The sequence below is a fragment of the Equus przewalskii genome, chromosome 14 (genome assembly GCF_037783145.1).
Source record: "Equus przewalskii isolate Varuska chromosome 14, EquPr2, whole genome shotgun sequence".
Taxonomy (NCBI): domain Eukaryota; kingdom Metazoa; phylum Chordata; class Mammalia; order Perissodactyla; family Equidae; genus Equus; species Equus przewalskii.
The window spans coordinates 83,078,397-83,101,081 of record NC_091844.1 but is presented as its reverse complement, the minus strand read 5'-3'; the positions used below and the strand labels follow the sequence as shown (position 1 = coordinate 83,101,081).

Genomic DNA, 22,685 nt, shown 5'->3' with positions numbered 1-22,685 from the left:
ACAGATCATATGGGAATACTGGAGGGAAGCATCCAGCACTCTGTGGTGTCCTGTAGAAAACGTTAGGACTTGTGGGGAATCATTGTTTTTGTAGCTTTTGTGGTTGTGGAAAGACGTAGGCAAAGTAAAGTGAACGTTTGAAGGAGTATCTAGACAGTGTTGTTCTTTTAGATTACCTTCCCCATTTTCTGGGCGTATGACCAGGAAATAAAATACCTCCTTGCTGGTAGCATCACTGACACGTATATAGGCATTTATTGTAAATACATAAGATTAGGTCTAGATCCAGAATCTATCTAGATTAGGTATTCACGAGGAATTTTTAACAGTGAGTTTATCCAGAGATTGGGACTAGACTGTTTAGGGAATTTCTTTATTATTTGAGGGTTTTTTTTTTTACGTTGAGTATGTTGTTACTTTTATTATTTAAGAAAATAAATAACAAAAAAGATATTTGAAAGAATCACAAACTCATTTACCATACGGGTAAATGACAAGCTCTCTGATATATTTTTTTTTTTCTTTTTTAAAGATTGGCACCTGGGCTAACAACTGTTGCTAGTCTTTTTTTTTTTTTTTTTTTTTTTAAGGATTGGCACCTGGGCTAACAACTGATGCCAATCTTTTTTTTTTTTTCTGCTTTATCTCCCCAAACCTCCCCTGCATACAGTTGTATATCTTAGTTGCAGGTCCTTCTAGTTATGGGATGTGGGACGCCACCTTAACATAGCCTGATGAGCAGTGCCATGTCCGCGCCCAGAATCCAAACCCTGGGCCGCCGCAGCGGAGTGCGCGAACTTAACCACTCGGCCACGGAGCCGGCTCCTCTCTGATATATTTTAAACGTGGCGTGGCTCACAAAAATTTAGTTTGCACATAATTTTCAGGAAGACCATCACCTTCAGGAAGACCATTAACATTGATTACATCTCTGCTGCTCCCTAGTGATTAGAGAAGTTTCATTTCTCTTCTTAACATTTTAAATCACTATGAGAATTTAAAGTAAAAAGTTAACATCTTTGTTTTATATAAAGTCAAGATTTTGCTGATTTGATCGTCTTTTTGAAATCCTTGAGAAATATCTCAATTCTTAATTGGTTAAAATGAACATTGGTTAAAATGTTTACTTTCTATAGGCATTTTCTTTCCCAGCACTAAAAACGAATGGTGAAAAATTACCCATTATAGAATACTATAAATTCCAAAATATTAAAATATTTGAATTTCTGACTTTCTGTTTCTTACCAGCTTTTTGGTAGAAAGTCCACAGATATTTCTTGAGTGTCAACTAGCCAGGTACTTTGTCAAGCACTGGATAATAATTACTTCTAACAATTGTATAGGATTTAAAGAATCCTTACATGCATTATCTTAATTATTCCTCTGACAGCCCTGTGAAAATAGAAGGCAGGTTTAGAGATGTTAAATTCATTTGTTTGTTCATTTATTCATCAATTCATTCTTCAACAAATATTTAAATGAGTCCTTACCATGTGCCACTCACTGCCAACACTAGGGACATGAAGAGTGAGACGGTCTCTGCCTTTGAGAACCTCCAAAATGTGTCACATATGACGCACGCAAGGTCATACCATTAGGAAGTGGCAGAACCGGGTCCTCTGATTCAGTCCTCTTCCCCTTGCCACGCTGCTTCTCACAATAAGAAAATGGCCTGAGATCAAAAAGAAGGTAGTACTTATTTTTACTATAAATTATGAAAATCCTCCACATTAGGAAACTTAGAGTTAATGAATGAGACTGAAAATGAACATTAAGTGTTATCTTTGTTCCAGGGTAGCAGTGTCTGCTTGGCAAAGTTAGCAATGGCCACTAGAACCAGAAATAGAACATGTCACTTCCCTTGGTCCTGAGTCTAGGGCTGGTCACCCCCAATCTGGAGGAACCCCACATGACTCTTGGTCTCTGCCCTGGAAGGCACCCAGAGGGCCGGGTCAATGTGGGGTCTCCATTTACAGTGGAGCCTCCCTGGCTGGCCTTCCCTGGGTGAGGAAAGGGTAAGTCAGCGCAGGGACTATTAGCACTGTGTCATGCTGGATTCCAGACCTTTCCTCATTCCCACCAGGATAGGATTGACCTCCAGGCGTTAAGTGCCAGTCTTCTACAGTCTTCACTTTGTACGAGTTATCAGAAGCAGAAGTACCGCTAACTTAATCCTCAGCAAAAGGGCAGCTGGGCAAAGGCAAGGAGGAGCAAGGTGCCTGGGGGCTTTGCTGTGTAAGCATGGACGGCATGGAAGTTTTATGGTGAGGGAAACCACTTCCACATTTTCTGCATAATTAGTAGCTTCTTCAGGATCTTCTGGCATCCGGGAGGCTTTGGAAGGAGCACGTCATTTTGTTGGCTTCTTCTCTTCTTCGGTACTACTTGCTTACTTCTAGGACATGAGCTTTATAGACAGGTGTCAATAGGTCATGCTAAGCCAGAGCTTTTACACTGATATCAGGAATTTCAGATGTTGCTTCAGAGAAACTGCTCTGAAATGTGTTTAGGTCTGTTTCTTCTCCATCCTGCTCCAACTGTTTTTCTACCTTGGATAGGTACCTGTGGAAAAGTGAAAAACCACTCTACCACTCGTCTATCGACAAATCAGTGGTATGTAAAAGAAGAGGTGAGTTACGTCTGCTCTTGTTAATGGCGCAGGTGGCAACACAGTTGTGGAAAAGCTAAATATCTTGACTTGAAAAGTGAATGCCTAAGTAATTTTTTTACTTCTTTAACAAACGTTCCAATGCACATCCCAAGAATCATCATCCTTGGCAAGAAACCTCCAGAAGAATCTATTTATTGCAGGAACATGCCATCATACCAAACAGAACTTACCTTCCCACCAGAATCTAAAATCTTATATTTCTATGGCTTTCAGAACTCTTTGTTTGGAGAATTACCCTCAGGTTGTCTTATTCGTTCTTCTTTTTTTTTTTAATTGTGGTAAAATATATATAATATAAAATTTACCATTTTAACCTTTTTTAAGTAGTCCCCCGGCTCCCCTCATCCAATTTCAATTTCCTCTAATGTTATCCTCATATTACCATGGTACATTTGTCAAAACTGAGAAACCAACATTGGTACATTACTATCAAGTAAACTGCAGACTTTATTTAGCATTAGTTCTTAGTTTATTCCTTTCATTTTTTCTTCCATTTCCAGAAATGGTGGTGAATCTACAAAAACAGTTTAGCACACTGGTTGATTCAACACCAACTATTGGAAAAAAAAGCCCTTCAAGTTTTCAGTTCAACTGGACTGAAGAAGACCCTGATAGAACTTGTTTCCATGGACACAGCCTCCAGGGAGTCCTGACGAAGAAAGGCCAGTCACTGACTACCAAGAATTCACTGTATTGGCTCAGTACACAGAAATTCTGTAGAAGGTATGTGATGCTTTTAGAAATCAAACGATAACAAAACATGATGAAATCTCTAGTTTGGCTTGAAGTAGTATTCTTTTCTAATTAAAAAAAGTCACATATAATTTAGAGGAGTTGGCTACAATAATGGCTAGATAGGTTATTTGTTGGAATTAGACGATGGTGAGCTTATAATCAAGAAAATTGAAGTTATACATTGAGTTTTGTGTAAGAGTTTTAGGGATGGAGGTGTTAACTAATCTTATTGTGATAATCATTTTACAATATATACATGTATCAAATCATCACATTGTACACCTCAAACTTACATAAATTATATGTCAATAATAATAAAGCTGGGAAAAAAGTGTTAGATTATAAAGCCTTTTCTCATTGTGACTTTATATTTTTATACTAATCCCATTTCCATATTGACATAGAAATTGTCTATAAGGCAATTTCCCATGCTAGTTAAGAAGACACGTTAATGAATCTGGCTGTTCATATCCCAGTTCTCCTGCTTGCTCATTGTGGGCAAGTTATTTACCATTTACACATCTCTGTTGTCCCGATTATAAAAAGAGGGTATAATACTCTTTCTCCTCTTCTCAGAACCTCCAGTGGCTCCCATCTTATTGAGAGTAAAGTCAGAAGACCCTGTGGAGCCCATGAGCCCCTGCTGTTGTCTGCCCTCCCCTGACACCTCCCTTCTGTGCTCACTGCCGCTGTTTACACCAGCTTTCTGGCTGTTCCTTGAACCGTTCCTTGCTAAGCACACTCCCCGTGGCAGGCCTCTGTGTGTGTTGTGCCTTCTGCATCCAGATGAGCTCACTTCTTTCAGGTTTTTGCTCAAATTTAATTTCCTTGGAGAGACCTTTCTTAACCATCCTGTCTAAAACAGCACCAACCCTCCCCCACACACCCCTCATCACTCTCTGTCCCCCTTGCCTGGTTTGTTTCCTGATGGCTTTTGTCACTATTGAATATATCATATGTTATATATTTGTTTTGCTTATTTGTTTGCCTCCCCACACTAGAATGTAGGTCCTTGAGTGCAGGGATTCTGTCGTATTTAATGAAAAATGCCAGAGGCCGGAGCAGTGCCTCTCACATTGGTGCTCACCAAGTGTTTGTTGAATGAATGTATGGAAAATAGAAGCTACCCCATAGGCTTCTTATGAGAATTAAATGAGATATTTGGTCTCTGTCACATAGTAAATTCTCAATAAATAATTATGATCATTATTATTTTAAACAAAACTTTCTATTAAAGAGTTTCACTTCCTGAGTTGAGTATCAATCAAAGATAAGTAAAATGTAGAGAATACAGTCAGAGATAATAAAATGAAGTTATCTGTATATAATTTACTGCTCAAAAAAGTTTAGCAGAGTCTAGAATGATTAAGGAGTGCCACATAGTAACAGCAGCAACAGTGAAAGGCCAGAATCCCAACCCTGGGGTCTGAGGTGATACATTCCTTTGCAGTGATCGGTGCACTGGCTTTTTCAGGTTTTAAGGTTTCATCAGGGGCCGAGTGGTTAAGTTTGCGAACTCCGCTTCGGCGGCCCAGGGTTTCGCCGGTTCGGATCCTGGGAGCGGACATGGCACTGCTAGTCAGGCCACACTGAGGTGGCATCCCACGTGCCACAACTAGAAGGACCCACAACTAAAAATACACAACTATGTACTGCGGGGCTTTGGGGAGAAAAAGGAAAAGTAAAATCTTTAAAAAAAAATAAAAAGATTTCATCAAGAGGAAGAGAAAAGGTTGTAGTCCTGGCCAGTGAGGAGCCCACATGCATGAGACCAGTTAGGAAGTGCTGGGCCCAGGCTCTTCTGCCTCATCTGCAGCAGAGTCGGTCCTGAGGGTGTTAGGGGGGCGCTGACACATTTATGCTTTGCATAGGCACAGTTAGTGGATTTTGGTGGTTGTTCACAGATTTAATTCTGTGATTTAATATAAGGCACTTGGTATAAACAGGCTGTGGTAGCGTCAGAGATGAAACAGCTGAGATTTTTTTCTCTGCATGAACTATAAGGCCAAAAACTATAACATATAGATGAAACGTCAGTGGTACCATGACTTTATGCACCAAAATGATCTGTCAGCCTTGCCTATTTAGACCATAGCCTAGAAGCAAGAGTAAGCAAAAAAAGGCTTCAGTCATCCAATAAAAATGTCACAAAGTCTGCCACTGAAGCTTATGCACTTTTCTCAGAAAGCCCCTTAGCCCCTCACTCAGAGTCTGCTTCCTCTGCCTTCAGGTGTGTTTCTGTCAGGCTGAGTTGTCTGATTTTCAAATTCCTAATCATCAAAAAAAACTAAGTAGGAGGGAGACCGAGAGGTACTCTGCTGATAGGCATCTTGACAGCAAACCTAAATGACATCCTTTTGAAGACAACAGAGGAGCCAGCATAAGAATCAGAGGCAGACGGAAAACTCACATTGCAGCGTCTCGAGTTCATTCGTGACACACAGTCAGTAGCTCCACATGACTTAGTAAGCCTGACTGTGTCTCAGCTTTAACATAGAGCATGTCCCAAAATGCTATGTGCATTCTCTTTGGGTTTGTTTTTCTTAGCTGTATTTTCTAATATTTCCACAATAAAAATAGACAACTTGTAATAATTGTAAAAGCTAAAAAAAATTATGCTGAATGTGCTCTGTTTAGGATAACATAATATATAACTCAGTTTTTAAAGATTTCTATCCAACATGGTTAAAATGAAATGTTTTGATGCTTGAGAGCAGACCTTCAGCTATTCAGATGAGTTTGTCATGCAGAAGGACTCGTTTCTGAGGGGTCAAAGGGACAAGCGTTTTACCGTAAAATAATCATGAGAACACTCAGGCCTCCAGAACTAAGCAGAGAAAGGCAGCGAGAGCGCTTCAGCTATGGGCGGTTGTTCATCCTTCCGAGGCAGAGCTAACAGTCATAACGAATTTAAACGCCCTTGGTATTCCTTACATTCCTGCGAGTGGGCCAGGTACTGACAGTCAGCTGGTCCAAAGACCTGTTGCTGGCCCTGGCTGATGACGATCCATCCCTGACCTCCCTGAGGGGCGGGTAGCTCATCGTCCTTCCACAGGAACAGGCGCAGCCATGCTGTTTCACCTTGTCTTCCGCAGGAAATGGAGGGGCTTTGGATGTCTCCCAAAAGTTTCGCTTGAATTTTTAGAAATTTATTTTTAACTCATTCTTTTAGACTATAGTAAAAAACAGTACTCAAATATGTCATGTGCCAAATTTGAGCATACTTGAGACCCACCAAAACATTAACTTGTGTCACCAGGTTTTATTTGTTTCTTTTGAGTGTGGGCAGACTTCACAGATTGTTCCTTCTGCATGCATTTGACCTTCTCATATTCACAAATAGAGAGAACAGTGTCACGAACGCCCCTGTACCTGTCACTCAGCTTTAACAACTGTCAGCATGGCTACACTTGCCTCATCCATGCCCCACCTCACTCTTCACCCTCTACCCCCAGATTATTTGGAAGGAAATCCTAAACATCATAATATTTTTTAAAGAAAATTATAATACTATTAATCAGACGTTAAAAATCTAATAGTAATTCCTTAATATAATGTGCAGTCAACATTTAGATTTTGATTGTGATGTAATTTTTTTAAATAACTCAGTCTATATAAGGCCCATACATTGCAAGTGGCTGAGATATCCCTTAAGTGTTTTAGTTTGTAAATTCCCCCTTTATCTCTTTTTTTCCCCTTGCAAATTCTTGTTGAGTAATCCAGGTCATGTGTCCTGTACAATTTCCCTTAGTCTGGATTTCATTGATTACCACCCATGATACCATTTAACACGTTCCTCTGTCCCCTGGATTGCCTGTGCCTTGGTATAGTTAGAAATTTGGTGGTTAGGGTTAGCGATTTGGTGGTGGTGATTTGATCAGATTCAGGGTCTACTGCTTTAAAATAAGTGAAATTGCTTTGTGAACTCTTCTTTCTATACTGCATACAGGATTACAAGCTACATTATCAACTCTGGTGTCTTATTTTGAGTGGAGTTAGGGATTATTTGTTTTCCTTTGTTTATTTTAAAGCTATGCCCAGAAGGGGCTGGCCCTGTGGTGTAGTGGTTAGGTTCACATGCTCCACTTCGGCAGCCCGGGGTTTGTGGGTTCAGATCCTGGGTGCAGACCTACACACCGCTCATCAGGCCATGTTGTGGCAGTATCCCACATACGAAACAGAGGAAGACTGGCACAGATGTTGGCTCAGGGTCAAGCTTCCTCACCAAGAAAAAAAAAACAAATATGCCCAGAATCTCTCCATGTCTGCTTTTGTTTGCCTTGACCATGGTAAGAAGGGGCCACCTGGAGTGGAAGAGCCTCTGGGCAGCGAGTTGTGAGACCTGGCTCTAGCACCATCTGTGTCCCTTGCATGGTAGCCATGGACCGTGCTAAAATTTTTTGCTTTGTAAAACTAAGGAGTTTGACCAAATTGTTTCAAGTTTCCTTCCAACTCCGAGTGGTGTTTTAAGCCTGGCCATGTATATTTGCTAAGTTATTTGGGGGATGTTCTGGGGATAGATGCAGACATTTCCAAATGGCCATTGAAAGGTAACTTCTTCCTTTTTCTTCCCCTTCTAGCTATTGTAAACATGTGACGACTTATGAAGAATCAAATTTTTCTCTGAGTTATCAGTTTATAATAAATCTCTTCTCCTTTCTGCTGAGAATAAAGACCTCCTTTCTCCATGAAGAAGTGAGCTTAATTGAAAAGAGACTTTTTAAAACAAAATATAGTAAAACAAAAAAGAAATCTTCAAGATCCAGGAAAGTAAGAAAATACTGAGAAAAATGAAGTAGAAACTTTCTTGGGAAAATATTTTAATAGTGACAGCAATGTCAAATTATAATATAACATTCCAGAGAATTGTGGAAAATAGGTTTTTATTGTATATACATGTATACATGCAACACACATATATACACGTACACATATATATGTCCTCAAATGTGCTTATAAAAATGTATATTGGAAAGCAAGTAAACTTTGTTTAAATTTATTTTTTAAATTATGAATGTTCTTTGAGATAATTAAAACAATAAGCTTTATAAACGGTATCCAGAAATTTATATTCATTGTTCCAAAGAATTTAAGAAGACAGGACACTTTCTGACTCATTCTTCAAGGCCAGCGTTACCCTGATACAAAAACGAGACAAGGACAACACAGAAAGGAAAATTACAGGCCAATATCACTGATGAACATAGATGCAAAAATCCGCAACAAAATACTAGCAAATTGAATACAGAAATACTTTAAAAGGATCCTACACCATGATCAAGTGTGATTTATTCCAGGGATGCAAGGATGGGTTCAACATCTGCAGATCGATCAGTGTGATAGACCACGTTAATGAAGTGAGGAATAAAAATCACGTGATCCTCTCAATAGATGCACAGAAAACATTTGCCAAGATCCAACATCCATCTATGATAAAAACTCTCATTGTATTTTAAAGCTAAATTTGCTTTTTAAACTCGATCACTTCCTTACTCTTTATGCCCAAAGTAAATCCCAAATAAATCAAAGATCTAAACATAATCTTTTATATATAACATATATTAAAGTATTAGGAGAAAACAAGTGTGATTGCTTTGATGATCTTAGAATGGGAAAGGCTTTCTAAGCATGCCTCAAAACCGGAAGCCAGAAGGAAAAGATTAACAATGTGACTACAAAGGGAAATGGCAAACTGGGAAAATATACTTGCAGCATGTGCTGGACAAAGGAAGCATTTCTTTAATGTATCAATAGCTCTTGCAAACACTAGAAAAAAGACAAGCTGAGCAAGGGATATGAAAAGATAGCTTTATGAAAAAAAGAAATACAAAGGCCAAGGCAAAAGACAGGAGAGGATACTCTCCCTAACTCTTATTAAAGAAATACAAACTAAAGAGAGATGATTTCCCACATATTAGATTGGCAAAGATTATTAAGGTTTATAATACCTGGTGAAGATACTGGAAAATCAGGCATTCTTACTCAGCTTCTTTATGCAACGAATACTTTCCGAGCAACTTACATGTTGCAGGCCCTGGAGAAAGCACTGAACAAGGTCCCTGCCTTAAAGATCTCCTGTTCTAAGGGTGGGGGCAGATAGTAAACAAATATATATATTTGGGGTAATGAAGTACAATGAAGAAAAATCAAGATAAGGGATAAGTGATAGGGTGGGCCATTTTATAAAGAGTGGTCAAGGAAGGAACCTCAGGGGAGGTGACATTTGAGCAGAGACCAACATGTATGAAGTACAATTGAGGGAGCAAGCCATATAGCTATTCAGAGGAAGATCATTCGAGGCAGAGGAAACACGTGGAGGCTCTGTGGCAGGAGTGCTTGATGGATTCAAGGAATAGCGAATTGTCCAGAGCGGCTCCAGTGTTGTGGTTGAAGGGGAGAGTGGTAGCAGATGAGATGGAAGAGGTGGCCTTCAAGGCCAGGGTAAGGCTTTTATCCCAATGGTGTCACAGGACACCACAGGAAAATTTTGAGCAAGAGAATGATGTGACCTGACACATGTCATAAAAGGGTCACGGACCGCCCTGTGGTGAACAGACTGCAGGGGAAATGGGCACAGGTAGGGAGGCCACTTGAGAGACTATCGCACTGGTTCAGGCGGGAGATGGTGGTTTAGACTACAGATTGTAGTGGAAGTGAAGTAATGAGATCTCAGATACAGTGTAAGTATGGAATAAATAAGGATTTGGTGATGGGCTGGTTGTGAGTATAAGAAATCAAAATGCCATAATGTTTTTTTCCTGAGCAACTGAGTTGAGGTCCCATTTATCAAGATGGGGCTATTTTAATTGCCTCCCATTCACCCTGTTTGTGAGGGAAGCTATTTCCACCCTAGGATTGTGGGGACCACATGGCACCCAATGCTGAACAGATGAGAAAAACAGCAGTTTATTAATCGCAAAGACTTACCACCTGAGGGGGCCCACTACGCAGGGTCTGAGGGAGGCGGGCTTTGTAGTATCAAGAGGATGGAGTGACCCCTGGTTCCTGCAGGAAGCTATGATTAGCTTGTTAGAACAATTCCATGGGCTGGCAGAGAACTGAAACCCACTACTCAAGAGGAAGCAGGAACTGCTCCTGGTCCTCTAGATAAGGTGTGTTTGGTTAGGGGTGGGAGTGGAGTGGGGAGGAGAACTTGTAGTTAGGCCATTTGAGGTCCTCCCAGTTTCACCAGATGTCAAGGCAGCACATAATACCGGGCCTTAATTATAGGCCTTAAACCAGAGGGAGAACCCTGAGAAGAGTGGGAATTGGGAAATCAGTTCTGTTTTGGGCATGTGGGGTCTGAGATGCCTATTAGACATGGAAGAGATGTCAAAATAGACAGTTGGGGTAAAAAAATCGATAGTTCAGAGTTCTAAGATAATGTAAATATAGAAATCACCAGAAATGTTAAAACTGTGAGACTAGATGGGATCTCCTAGGGAGTTAGCATAGGTAGAAAATAGGTCTTCCTAGATGCTGTTTATGAGGTTGTGCAAGTTCTCTTCTAGTCCTGGTTTGCTGAGAGTTTTTATCAGGAATTGATGTTAGGGTTTTTTTCAAATGCTTTTCCTTCACCTATGAGGTGACGGTATGGTTTTTCTTTTTTAGCCAGTTAATATGGTAAATTACATTGAGTTTCAAATGTTAAACCAACCTTGCATTCCCAGGATAAATTCCACTTAGTCATAATCTATTATCCTTTTTATATATTGTTGAATTTGATTTGCTGAAATTTTGTTAAGAATTTTTACATCCATGTTCATAAGGAATGTTGTTCTGTAGCTTTCTTTTCTTGTGATTTTTTTTAATCTGGTTTTGTTATCTGAGTAATGCTGGCATCTCAGGATGAGTTGTAAAGTATTCCCTTCTCTTCTGTTTTTACTTTGTCGAAGCATTTGTATAGAGTTATTCCTTAAGTTTTAGTATTAAAACTCATCTGTATCTGGATTGGGAGGGTTTTCAACTACAGGTGCAATTTAATACATATAGGGCTATCCAGGTTATCTCTTCTTGAAAAAGCTTTGCTTTTCAAGAGACACTGTTATGAAAATGAAGTCATACCAGCAGCTGGGAAAAAAATATTTGCAAAACATACATCTGACAAAAGACTTGTAGCTATACAAATAATTCTTAAAACTCAATAATAAGAGAGCAAAAAAAAAAAAAGCCACCAAAAATAGGCAAAAGAATTGAAAAGACACTTCAGCAAAGAAAATATACAGAGAACAAATAAGCATGGGAAAAGTGCTCGACGTCCTTAGTTATTAGGAAAATACAAATTACAACCAGAAAGAGATACCACCACACACCCACTAGAATGGCTAAAATTTTAGAAGACTGACTATAGTAAGTGTTGACAAGGATTTGGAGCAACTGGTGCTCCCACTGCCAGTGGGAATGTAAAACAGTGCAACCATTTTAGAAAACAGTTGGGTTGTTTCTTAAAATGAAAAATATGCCTACCATATGATTCAGCCATTCCACTCCTAGGTGTCTTCCCAAGAAAAATAACAGCATATATCCACACAAAGACTTATACACAAATTTTCACAGCAGCTTTATTTGGAATAGCCAAAAAAGGGAAACAACCCAAATGGGCATCAACAGGTGAATGGATGTGGTATATCCATACAGTGGAATACTGTTAGCTATAAAGAGGAAGGAACTGTTGAAACAGTAACAACACCTCAGCTCAGGAGAGGGATTTGGCAGAGTATATAAAAAAATATCATTTTATAACTTAAAAAGTTAGTTTCTAAAGATTTTTACTGAAAAATGTTATTTGAATATAAATTTTGTGGACTCAACATCATGATTTGAAGTGCTATGGCACTTCAGTTGAATAAAGAGTTGAAGTTGCTAACAAGTTCCATATACTTAAAAATATCGAGACAGAGAGTACAAAGCTATGAAAAGTTTTGGGCCACCCACAAATGTGAAATAAGATTAATAAGAGAGGAAAGGGAAGCGAAAAATAAGGTTTTGCATGCATTTCAACCTTATGATTTACATTTAAGCCTAATAGGCGTTACTTCTTTAGGAGTCAATGCTTTCACACCTAAAAACTATTCAACCGGAGGAAAAGCTTATCTGTATACTGCCTAAAAGGGGAGGAGGATTATATGACAGTGGTAGCATGCGTTGAGCACCTACTCTGTGTAAGGTACTATACTAAGTGCTCTGTCTCATTCAGTGTTCTCAGCTGTTCCCTGAGGGCCACACTCTCATCCCCGTGTAATGGATGAAAAACTAAGGGTTAGCAATGGGAAGTAGCCTGTCACGGGCACAAGCTAACACAAGGCTGAGCTGAGATCTGAACTCCAGATTCCAAATTATATTAAAAAAAATCCTCAGTTGTAGACTTCCTCTTGCTTTAGCAGTCCGTATGTTTCCCTTTTGTTTGCATCCTGGGGATGGAAGAAGGTTCGTGTATATTTTAGTAAATTTATTTCAATAAAAATTTCTTGATTGTTTCTATCGGTGGTTCTCCAAGTGTGATCCCTGGATCAGCAATGACGTCACCAGGACACTTGTTAGAAATACAAAATCCCAGGCCCTGCTCCCGACCTGCCATTTCAGAACTCGGTGTGGAGCCCAGAAAGCTGTGATTCAAAAAGCCCTCCAGGAATTCCGATACTCGCTGAAGTGTGAGAACCCCTGATTATCGTATATCAATAAAGGTTTAAAAGTAAATGATGTGGTACGTGAATTAAGGAATGCTTGTAGGCTGAATCCCTACCTACTAAATCAGAGGCGTCTATTTCTCTTACATAACGAAAATTCTGGATCAAGTCATTCCCAGTTCGTTGGGCAGCTCAAGGCTCAATGCTATCAAGGACCCAGAGTGGTCTGGTCCTGCCCTCCTCCACATGCTGGCTCTTTGTTCTTCAGCTCGCTACCTCTTGGTCACAAGATGGGTACTACAATTCCACATGACCAAATTCAAGGTAGAAAGGTGGGGCTGGACAGAAGACTTCCTCAAGAGCCTCTCTGGCGAGAAAGCTTGTCTAGAAGCCTGCCAGTAGAGTTTCTTTACTTAGCGAAGGGGGATAGGATTACCACGACTAGTTTAGATTATCATGATGCATTCCTACCTTCCCTAAGATTATGGATCTTTGTCTAGCATTCGAGCAAAGTTAAGGTACTGTTAACAAGGAAAGGTCAGGGGACTGTTAACAGGCAATGGACAATGTATATGTCGTCTTTGCTCTCGAGTTCAAAGTCCTAACGTCTAATATGTGCAAAATGTGATGCAATGGTGAACAATTCCTAACATCTGTTGATCACCTACCCACCACGGCACTGTCAGATACTTTATGGCTATTAGCATCCAGATTGGCTCTAGTCTTAGGGAATGACTGATAATAATAAGTGCTGGCATAATGTCTATTATGTACCAGACACTTTGCTAAATGATGTATATAATATATAACTAAGTGCCATATATATTATATATTAGCAACCGAGTGAAATTAGCAAATGAGTTATTAATTTATCCTCACAACAACCACATGATGTAGGTACTATTATTATCCCCATTTTACAGAGGGGAAACCTGAGACACAGAGGGGCTGAGTAACTTGCCCAGAGTCACACACTTAGTCTGGAATAAACTACTGCGCTACACTGTCTTTCCAGAGACTTCAACCCTCTTTTCTCTCAAGGAGCTTACCATATTAGCAGAGTCATATTGATTTCACTGCTTTCGACATACAGAAACAATGCTGCTTGCCCTTGCTGTCTGTAAGCTGTCCCTAGCCTCCATCCTGCTGGGTAGGGGTGGAGGGCAGCAAAGAGGGAGAGACAGCACCTTGATCTTTAATCTTACCAATTAAAGATATCTTAGTCTCTTCAGGGTTAAAATAGTCACTTTGGAATAAATATTTAGTAAAATTAAAGTTCAAATCCCTACTAGGGCTGTTTCTTCCTTCTGTCTCCTTCCCCAGATGGCCTCTGGGTTCAAGGGTGGGATGGAGGAAGAGCCCCAACTCTACATGTGTCCTCTGGGTCCTTGCCAGGCTCTGATGTAGATGGTCGCTGGTGCTGGTGCGGTAGCACCCCTACAGCAGAGCCTGCATCAGGGGAACCCCCTGAGGCTTGCTCCTCTCAGCCCCCACTGGCCTCAGGCCTGTCCACAAAGCCGCTGGTGCTCAGCTCCACCCGCTGCCTTCCGTGTCCTCACTGGGTGCGTGGAGGCGTTTCTAGATCCCTTCCACCCTCCAACGTGCCTTAGTAGGCTGGGCTGCCATTTCTTCTGAGCTGCAGTCATCCCGCACGGGCACAGGGCACCCTCCAGCCCTATCTCTGCCTGAATACTTGCCTCAGCTGTTTCTAAACTGCAAAGACACACAACTATGGAATAAGGCAGAAACAGGCTAAGTGCCACACTGGATGTACAAATAGAGCCCAATGGAGCTGAGAAGAGGAGATCAGCACCACGGGAAGCTCAGGGTGTAGAGGACCCAGCTTCCCAGGCTGCCCCCCCAGGAGCAGGAATCAAATTTCTACTTTCCTTTCAGGGGAAGTAATAAATTATTTTGCCACTATAGTGATTTGTGATATTTCTTGATGTGAGTGGCATCTCTTTTATGAGCAAATCTTATTTTATGTTGTTTTAAAAAAATTAAATTCCTTACCACTGCAATGAAACATAATTTTACGATTTTGGTGACCACCCTAAAGGGAGAGAAAACCAGGTGAGGTTTCCCATAGTCCCGGAGCCAGTGACTGTTGTCATAGAGTGAAATCAGACTTCTTGGGGATGAGAACGGATGGCTGCAGACACTTCTGGCAAAGACAGTCTTTAAGTTGTTTTATGTGTCTCCGTGGTCAGTCTAAGCTCACAGCCACGCAAACAGCCCGGACATGCTGGAATTGTGACTGAGCATCAAATTTGGACCAGCAAAACATCGTGGAAAGAAAACACAGCTGTGGGACACATTTACTAAGCACCTTTCTACCCAGTGAACATTTTACATGTTTTCTCGTTTAATATATCTAGCTAAATCTATTCATCTACAACTAGCAATTAAAGGTTTGGTCACCGTCGATTAAAACAAAATCTTCAATTTTTAAAATTAAATCAGTGAACGTACCATGAGAGTCTTTTCCCACAAGAATATAGAACATTGGCCCAAATATTTCATTAATCTACAAAGATATCTCATACATTAAGAACATAGTTTTGTTGGGTTTGGGGTGTGTTTTTCTTTTTTAATCCTTCAAAAGAATGGAGGTTTCTGTAGGCAGCTTGAAATTCCACGTTAGACTTAAAAGGAAAAGGAGTGTCTCCTACCTGCCGGCTTTGCCTCCTCTTGCATCAGGTCCGTCAGCATTATTATGGGATGTAATGATGGTTAACAGAGTGATGAGCCACCAGGTATCTTATCGCACCGAAGGGCAGCCTTTCTCCCAGGGCGCCCAGGCCTGTCCTTGCCACGCGGAAGCGAAGCCTCCCACTGCCCAAAGGAAGGAGGAGAGCCCAGGGCCGGGGCGGCAGGTGGCCTGTTTACCTGTAGAAAGTCTATGGTTCTGTGTTCTCTCTTTATAGGGTTTTTTTTTCCCCTCTATTGGCACAAAGCCACCTAGAAAAAAAGCAGTTTAATTCAACGTTATAATTACACAGAAAGCCCTATTGCTTCGAAGGAGAGAGGGAGCATTATTTCCGAGTCTTAAGGAAAATCTTGAACAGAATTTCCAAAGTGTGGCTGCTGTAAAAAGTTCTGTGAATTGTTATATATTGCAGAGTTAAAAGTGTGTATTTTCATCTTGAGTATGTTGCCAGTGACGTTTTAAAATTGAAAATGCCTCTGCGTTCTTGAAAGCTGAGTAAATTCACACAGTCTTAAGTCTCTCACAGAACGTTTTCAAGCAGCTCTTAGAGTATGTTCCCTCGTTCTGTGCCCTTGTGAAGTATTTAAGCATAAAGCGATTGTAGGGCCAGACTTGCCTGGTAATGCGCTTTGACTTGAGAAGAGCTTACAAAAGAGCTCTTTTATTGACTTTATAAATTAAGACCCTGGTATTTCAGCTCACTTGGCCTTTTGCCCTCTGCAACAATTATTTCCTTCTGGAACAATTAGTACATGTTTTATGGGTATTTGCATTGAACTGGCTGACTCACAGATATTCCCAAAGGAATTTTTAAGTTAGAATACCACTTAAAAGTAATTACCTTTTGTCACCATTGTTGTCCACATTAATTCAGATTAAGTGATTAAGTTAAACATTACCTAAAATGAAAAGGTGGTCTCTGAATTTAAAAACTCCCAAGGTCAAAAGTAGGAAAAATGTGTTCTTTATCACGTTAGAGAATAAGAAAATATTACAAAATGTGTTACTTATCTGCACCTTTCTCTTAGAAATTCAACCAGACTAAGAGTCTCCCTGGGAAGGTCTCCTCTGCTTGGGGTCCCTTGCCCCCTAGGCAGTCACCCTGCTGAGGCCCTCAGGCAGGGCCTTTTCCCCCACTCCCGCTGGCCAACCTGTCAAAGGCACTTCCCACATGTCAACCCCTCTCCACTCCTCACTATCTCTCCAGTTTCTTTCTCAAAGCACAGCCCGGGGATCTGATCAGGCAGCTGATGAAGGCAAAGCTCGTTAAACCGTTCCTGGGGCTCCCCTGCCTGCCCCCTCCTCACCACAGCCTGAGGACCAGAGTGGGTGGGGAGGCCCGAGAGTTGGCATTTTATCACCCAGCACCCCCCTCCACCCCCCCATGCACAGAGGCACAGAGGGTAAGGACTGCCACACTCCCCCACCCACTTTCCGGTCCTGGTCCTGGGCTCCCTCTGTCACTCAACTTACTTCATCCTCCCTCCGTTCTTTCTCAGTGTCAGGGGGAGCTCCATTCTTTCAATTCCTCAGCACTTCCAACACTTCTTATTTTGGCATTTAATCTAACCTACTTACGCATGTGTCCTGTTTTCCTAACTCAGCAGTAAGCCTTTGAGAATGGGGGCCATTTCTTATGGTTCCATATAGAACCCTACATCCAAAAGATGTTCAGTAAATCTCTTTGATGAAAGTAATGATGATGAAAAATTACAACAAGCTTCCTGCTTTCTCATCAGTGACTGCAGTGCAATGATCTCTATTCAATGAATGAACTCAGTTGTCTGCCTTCCAAATGTTGGTTTTGAATCAAACTGAAATATTTTTAAGACAGAAGAGGGAAAAATGGGCATAACTTTTGCCCATGGTATTTATCAAATATCTATATAGTGCTTAGAATGTGCCGGGCCCTGTTCTAAGCACTTGACATATATCACCTCTTTTAACCCCCTTAATGATCCTATGATGTGGTACTGTATTATTTTACAAATAAGGACACTGAGATGTTCTGACTCCAGACAGCCTAGCTCCAGAATCTGTGGGCTTCACCACCTTACAGCACTGCCTCTTAAAGACCTCAGCCCCTGGTGATGTCGGTTTGGAATCTAAGGAACCAGAATGCTACTCCAAAGAAGAAAACACAAGCATTTGTGACTGAAGTATGTCCTCACCAACTCCCCAACTCGGAATCTCCACCCTAAACCTGCTCGTCCTCTATCCTCCTCGTCTCTCAATTACAACACCATTCGCCTAATCACCCAAGCTGTAAATCGCCAGCCCCTCCCATCGTCACCCCCAACTTCTCATCCATCACTCAGCCCTGGCAGTTCTACCACCAAGTGCCTCTCTGGCCAGTCTCCAATCCTCCGTCGAGGATGCACTGCCCAGCTCAGGCCCTCATCATTTCCCTCCTAGTGGGTTGCAAAACATCTCTGCTTTCCAAGCGTGCATCATTCCTCTGCCAGCTATTTTCCAAAAATAGATCTAATAACACTGAGGCTCAAAACCCTTCGATGGCTCTTTGCTGCCTACAGCTCGACGGCTTGGCTTGGGCTGCCCATCATGTGGATGTTCTCAGTGGATAGCGGAGACAGTGCACCATTGACCTTGTCCGAGGTCTCATGCCTGCCAAAGGCTCTCACGCAACTTTTCCCGTCTCATGCCCTGCCCCTGCTCCCTCAATCTCAGGCAAAGGGCTCCTGAACAAGCCATGACACCTCACACTTCAGGGCCTTTGCTCCTGCTGTATTCTCTGTCAGAAGGGTCCTCCTTCATCTCAGGAGAACCCTTATTCCTCCCTTATGACCCTGCTCAAATGCCATCCCCTCCGCTCTCCCCACTCAGCTCCCAGGCAGAAGGCATCTTTCCCAAAGCATACAGCACACACCTCCATGAAGGCATTTACAACATGTGTGCTAATGTGCCCGGGTCTGCAGATCGAGGAACTTGAGTGCCTGATCATGAGTTAGCTGTGTATATATACACCGGAGGGCTGGGAAGGAGATTTTGAGATTAAGAAACTTGAGACCTCGTGTGAAAAACAGAGTTGACAAAGATAATATAGGCAACGTGCCAAAGAAGAAGTGTGTTAGGAGAGTTCACACATCTAAAATGTAATAATGAGGTTTATACAATTAATTCCACTTACCTCCCAGAGCTCATCAGAAACTGAGGACCTCTCTTCTCTGCATTTTCAGTGAGATGCCTGCACGTTTGCTTTGCCTTACTAAGGACCGCATACATCCGAAGAAGCACTTCTCGTCTCGGCCTCGCCCTCCATCCACGTGTGAAAAGCCCTCCGACGCTCTGTCTCCGAGTTCGTGTCCCCATCTGCTGATCCCCACAGTGGCCCAGCAGAGTCACTTGCAGTCTTGTGATGCATTGAGGAGCTTTTACTGAAAGGATTGAAGGACACCTAAGTAAATATGCTCAACTACCTCCCAGTTCCAAAGGAATATGGCCATTTGTGCCCATGATAACTTCCGACCAAATGCACCAGTCCCTCTGCCCTCATGAAAAGCAATCCTGAAACGCTGAGACTGGCTTCCGCTTCTTTTCTCTCTCTTGATGCTTGTTGCAAAATTCTCCTGATTTTTCCCTTCCCCTTTTTTCAACCCCTAGTTCTTCCTTTTTCTAATCATCACCAACAGGAGTAATTCAAAATTCCAAATATTGGAATCAGTAGTCTCATGGCTTGGAAAAGACATACCAAAGTGAATCAAAATACTCTAATTTCAAGTAAAGGACACTGAGCTGGGGAGAGATTACTATAAAAACTGAGTTAATGAAATGTCAACTTTGGGCAGGTGACAATCCCTCTTTGCTGGTTTCTTATGTATAAGGTGAGGGTAATATCTCTCGTATTAAAATGTAGTGAGATGCTATGACAATTTTAAATGGACATTATGTTATAATGAAGATGTTTTACAACGAGTAACCTTTTCTTCAAAGAGTAAAATACGCAAATATGCGCCAGCCAGCAGAGCCCTGGCCTCCCAGCTCCCCTGTCTGGGGTGTTTTCTTGAAACGGCAGTGAGCATGATGGCTCCACCCCACTCAGTGTTAGTCACAGGCAAGAGAGGTTTACTGGAGGTTAAGACCAGTGTTTCTGAGCCGAGGGCTTTCTGGCAGCTGTGTTGCAACTGTTGAGCCTCCACTGTAATGATCAATCTACAGTGAAGCCATAAGAAAAGAACGTGAGACATCTGGGTGCTAGCTGCCAGCAAGAAGGTGACACCCAACTCGACATAACTTCTTCTGCTTCCATTCAGAAACAGGGAGAGAGTCTGGATCAAGTCCCAGGTATTTGACAAGACTCACCTGAGACTACAGTCACCCTGGCATAACAGGCAGGCACGGTGGGGAGGGGGCAAAGCCCTCATGAGCAAGCACATTCATGGCAACGCCACTAGGACGTTTGAAAATAGAGCACGTGGATACCCAAAAATGGAGAGTCCTGAGAGTCAAGTTTGAGAATCAATTTAGAGAACAATCAAATGCCATTTCCCAAGGCAGACGTTGTCACTAGGAAGCCCCAGCTGTGGCTCTGCCACATTTAAAGTGTCTCGGCTGCTTTATAATGGGGCCACAGGCTAAACTCAGACTATCTGGCAGAAATATTCACATATTGGCATTAGCACCACCTAGAAGGGAAAATGTGGGATTCGGAAACAAGAGTCTGTGTTCGTGTCCCAAACTTACTGGCTATGAGGATTTGAATACATCTGTCAATCTCTCTGGACCTCGTCTCTCCATGTGTAAGATGGGCATAACCCTGTCTACCTCAAAGAGTTGTTTTAAGACTCTACTTAGCACAGGTGTATATATATCACTTTGAACACCAAATACCGCCTAAAGGTTAATGTCGTTGCCATCCTGAATAACCACAGTCGTCAGTGCTCTGTAACATGCTTACCCTTATGCTAGATGATGGTGGATTCTTTAAATATGAGATATAGTTTCTGTCCCTTAAGCAACTTATAATACAGTGAAGAAAAATGGGGAAGTGGAACATTTAATATTTGTTGAGTTCCAACAGGTCTAGCATTTTTTGAGACAATTTTCACGAAGCAAACCAACAAATGGAACCCTTGGTAATAGGAACGATTATCCCATATTCCCCAGTTGAGGAAACTGAGGCTCAGAGGGGAAATAACTTTCCTAGGTTGCAGAGCTGGGAGGCGAGGGTGGAGAGTCCACACTCTCCCTGCCACACCCCATTTCTCCAGAGCGGAAGGCTTTCATCTCACAATAGACACTGGCAGACGGCATGATGGCTCTGGCAAACTGGGTGGGGCAGCGCCTTGGGTGTCAGGCAGGGAGGCTCTGCCATCATCTTGCCTCTTCTGTAGATATCCCTCCAACACTACTTCCTCAGGGTGAGGTCCCTGCATGTGATGAGCGCTGCAAATGGCTGGTCAGGTTATGGTTAGGTCACATGGCCAACAAACGAGCCCTTGGAGGAATTGGACAGGGTCCTGGCCCTCCTAACCTCTAAAGAAGATGGAAATCATATCAGATGTCTTTGTGCCAGGCATTGTGGGAGATTCTTTAAGAATATTATCTTGTTTAACTCCACGAAACTTAATACTGTTTTCCTCATTTTATAGATGAGGAAACCGAGTGGCAGTGAAGTAGATTGCTTAAGGTAAAAATACTGTATGAGGCAGATCTGAGATTTGAATCCAGATCTGATCAACTTACAGTCATTCTCTCAACTCATGCAGAACTGAATTAACTAAGAAGCAGAGCAGCCACGACGAGCGGTTTAAGGAAGGGACAGCTGAGGCACCGGGGGAGTAAATCGAACGGGACTAGAAGCAACACAGCTCCGACGATTTGCACCGTAGGAAAGGACCCCCCGTGTTATTATTGACTTAATAATTTCTTAAATTAGGTCACTTAAAAAAATATAATTTATTTAAACAAGAAGCTAGTGAATATGAAAATAGAACAAGCTCCATGCTCCAGCATTGTACCTGGGGATAGGGGGCAGAAATTGGAAACGGCAAAAGGGGACAGAAAGAAGTGTCCATGGTGGCTCATTTAGGTCCCAAAGGGCCTGGAGCACAGGCAGCAGGACGACGGCAGGAGCAGATGAAGGACAGCTGGAGCTGAATAAAGGCTTCAGACACCTCCACGTTGCTAAATCCTCATCTTACTAGACCTCCTGGCAGCACGTGACCCAGCTGACCACGCCCTTCTCCTTGTCTCACTTCCTTCACTTGGCTTTCCTGCCTCCATTTTCCTCCAACTCAGTGATCTCCTCCTTTCCATCTCCTCTGCTGCATCCTCTTCTTCCCAGCCTCTCTGTGTTGGAGGCTCCATGATCCAGTGTTGGTTCTGTTCTTTCTTCCCCCGCCGCTGTGCAGATTCACCCCATCTCCAGGCTTTCAACACCATCTCTGTGCTGATGACCCCCAGATGTCCGTTCAGCCCAGATTTCTCCCTTGGATTCCAGACTCATATCCAACCATCTACCGAAACATCTACTTGGATCTCTACTAAAACTCTTGACCTTATGTCCAAAGGGAACTCCTGACCTCCCCAGACCATCTACGTCAGCAGTGTTCCCCATCTCAACGATGGCAAATCATTTTCAACTGAAAACCTTGTAGCTGTCCTTGCCTCTCTTTTTCTCACACTCTATAAGCAATTTTTAGTAAATCCTCTTGGTTCTACCCTCAGAATAGATCCAGAATTTGACCGCTTCTCACCACTCCACTCTGCCACCCCAGGCCAAGCTGCCATTATCTTTGACCTGGTCTCCCTGCCTCCACCTTTGACCCCTACCCCCCAGCAGCCATATTATTGTATGCTATGAATGAGATCACTGTCAGGGCCTTCGCCAAACCCCCCAATGCTTCTCCATCTCACCCCGTAAAACCCAAAGTCCATACAAAGGCCTGTGTCTCCCCTGGCCTCCTGCTTTGTCCTCCTCCAG

At 42.2% G+C, this 22,685-nt stretch overlaps 1 protein-coding gene and 1 long non-coding RNA gene across 9 annotated transcripts in view; one reads left to right on the top strand and one right to left on the bottom strand.

Annotated features, from left to right (window-relative positions):
* Nucleotides 1–12,886, top strand: part of TAF1B (TATA-box binding protein associated factor, RNA polymerase I subunit B) — a 73,148-nt gene extending 60,262 nt beyond the window's left edge. For all 6 annotated transcript variants that reach the window (XM_070573260.1, XM_008517570.2, XM_070573258.1 and 3 more), the window contains 3 exons: nt 2,559–2,629; nt 3,172–3,394; nt 7,987–12,886. In XM_070573260.1, coding sequence (XP_070429361.1) covers nt 2,559–2,629; nt 3,172–3,394; nt 7,987–8,191 — 499 coding nt within the window. In that variant the 3' untranslated portion in view covers nt 8,192–12,886. The remainder of the gene's footprint in view (nt 1–2,558; nt 2,630–3,171; nt 3,395–7,986) is intronic.
* LOC139075610 (uncharacterized) overlaps nt 1–22,685 on the bottom strand; it is a 28,577-nt gene that overhangs the window by 4,686 nt on the left and 1,206 nt on the right. For 2 of the 3 annotated variants that reach the window (XR_011526210.1, XR_011526209.1), the window contains exons 3-6: nt 18,891–19,137; nt 15,705–15,993; nt 1,491–1,672; nt 1,246–1,392 (exon numbers count right to left, since the gene is read on the bottom strand). This is a non-coding gene — a long non-coding RNA (uncharacterized lncRNA). The remainder of the gene's footprint in view (nt 1–1,245; nt 1,393–1,490; nt 1,673–15,704; nt 15,994–18,890; nt 19,138–22,685) is intronic. The other variant, XR_011526212.1, reaches the window with a different exon arrangement.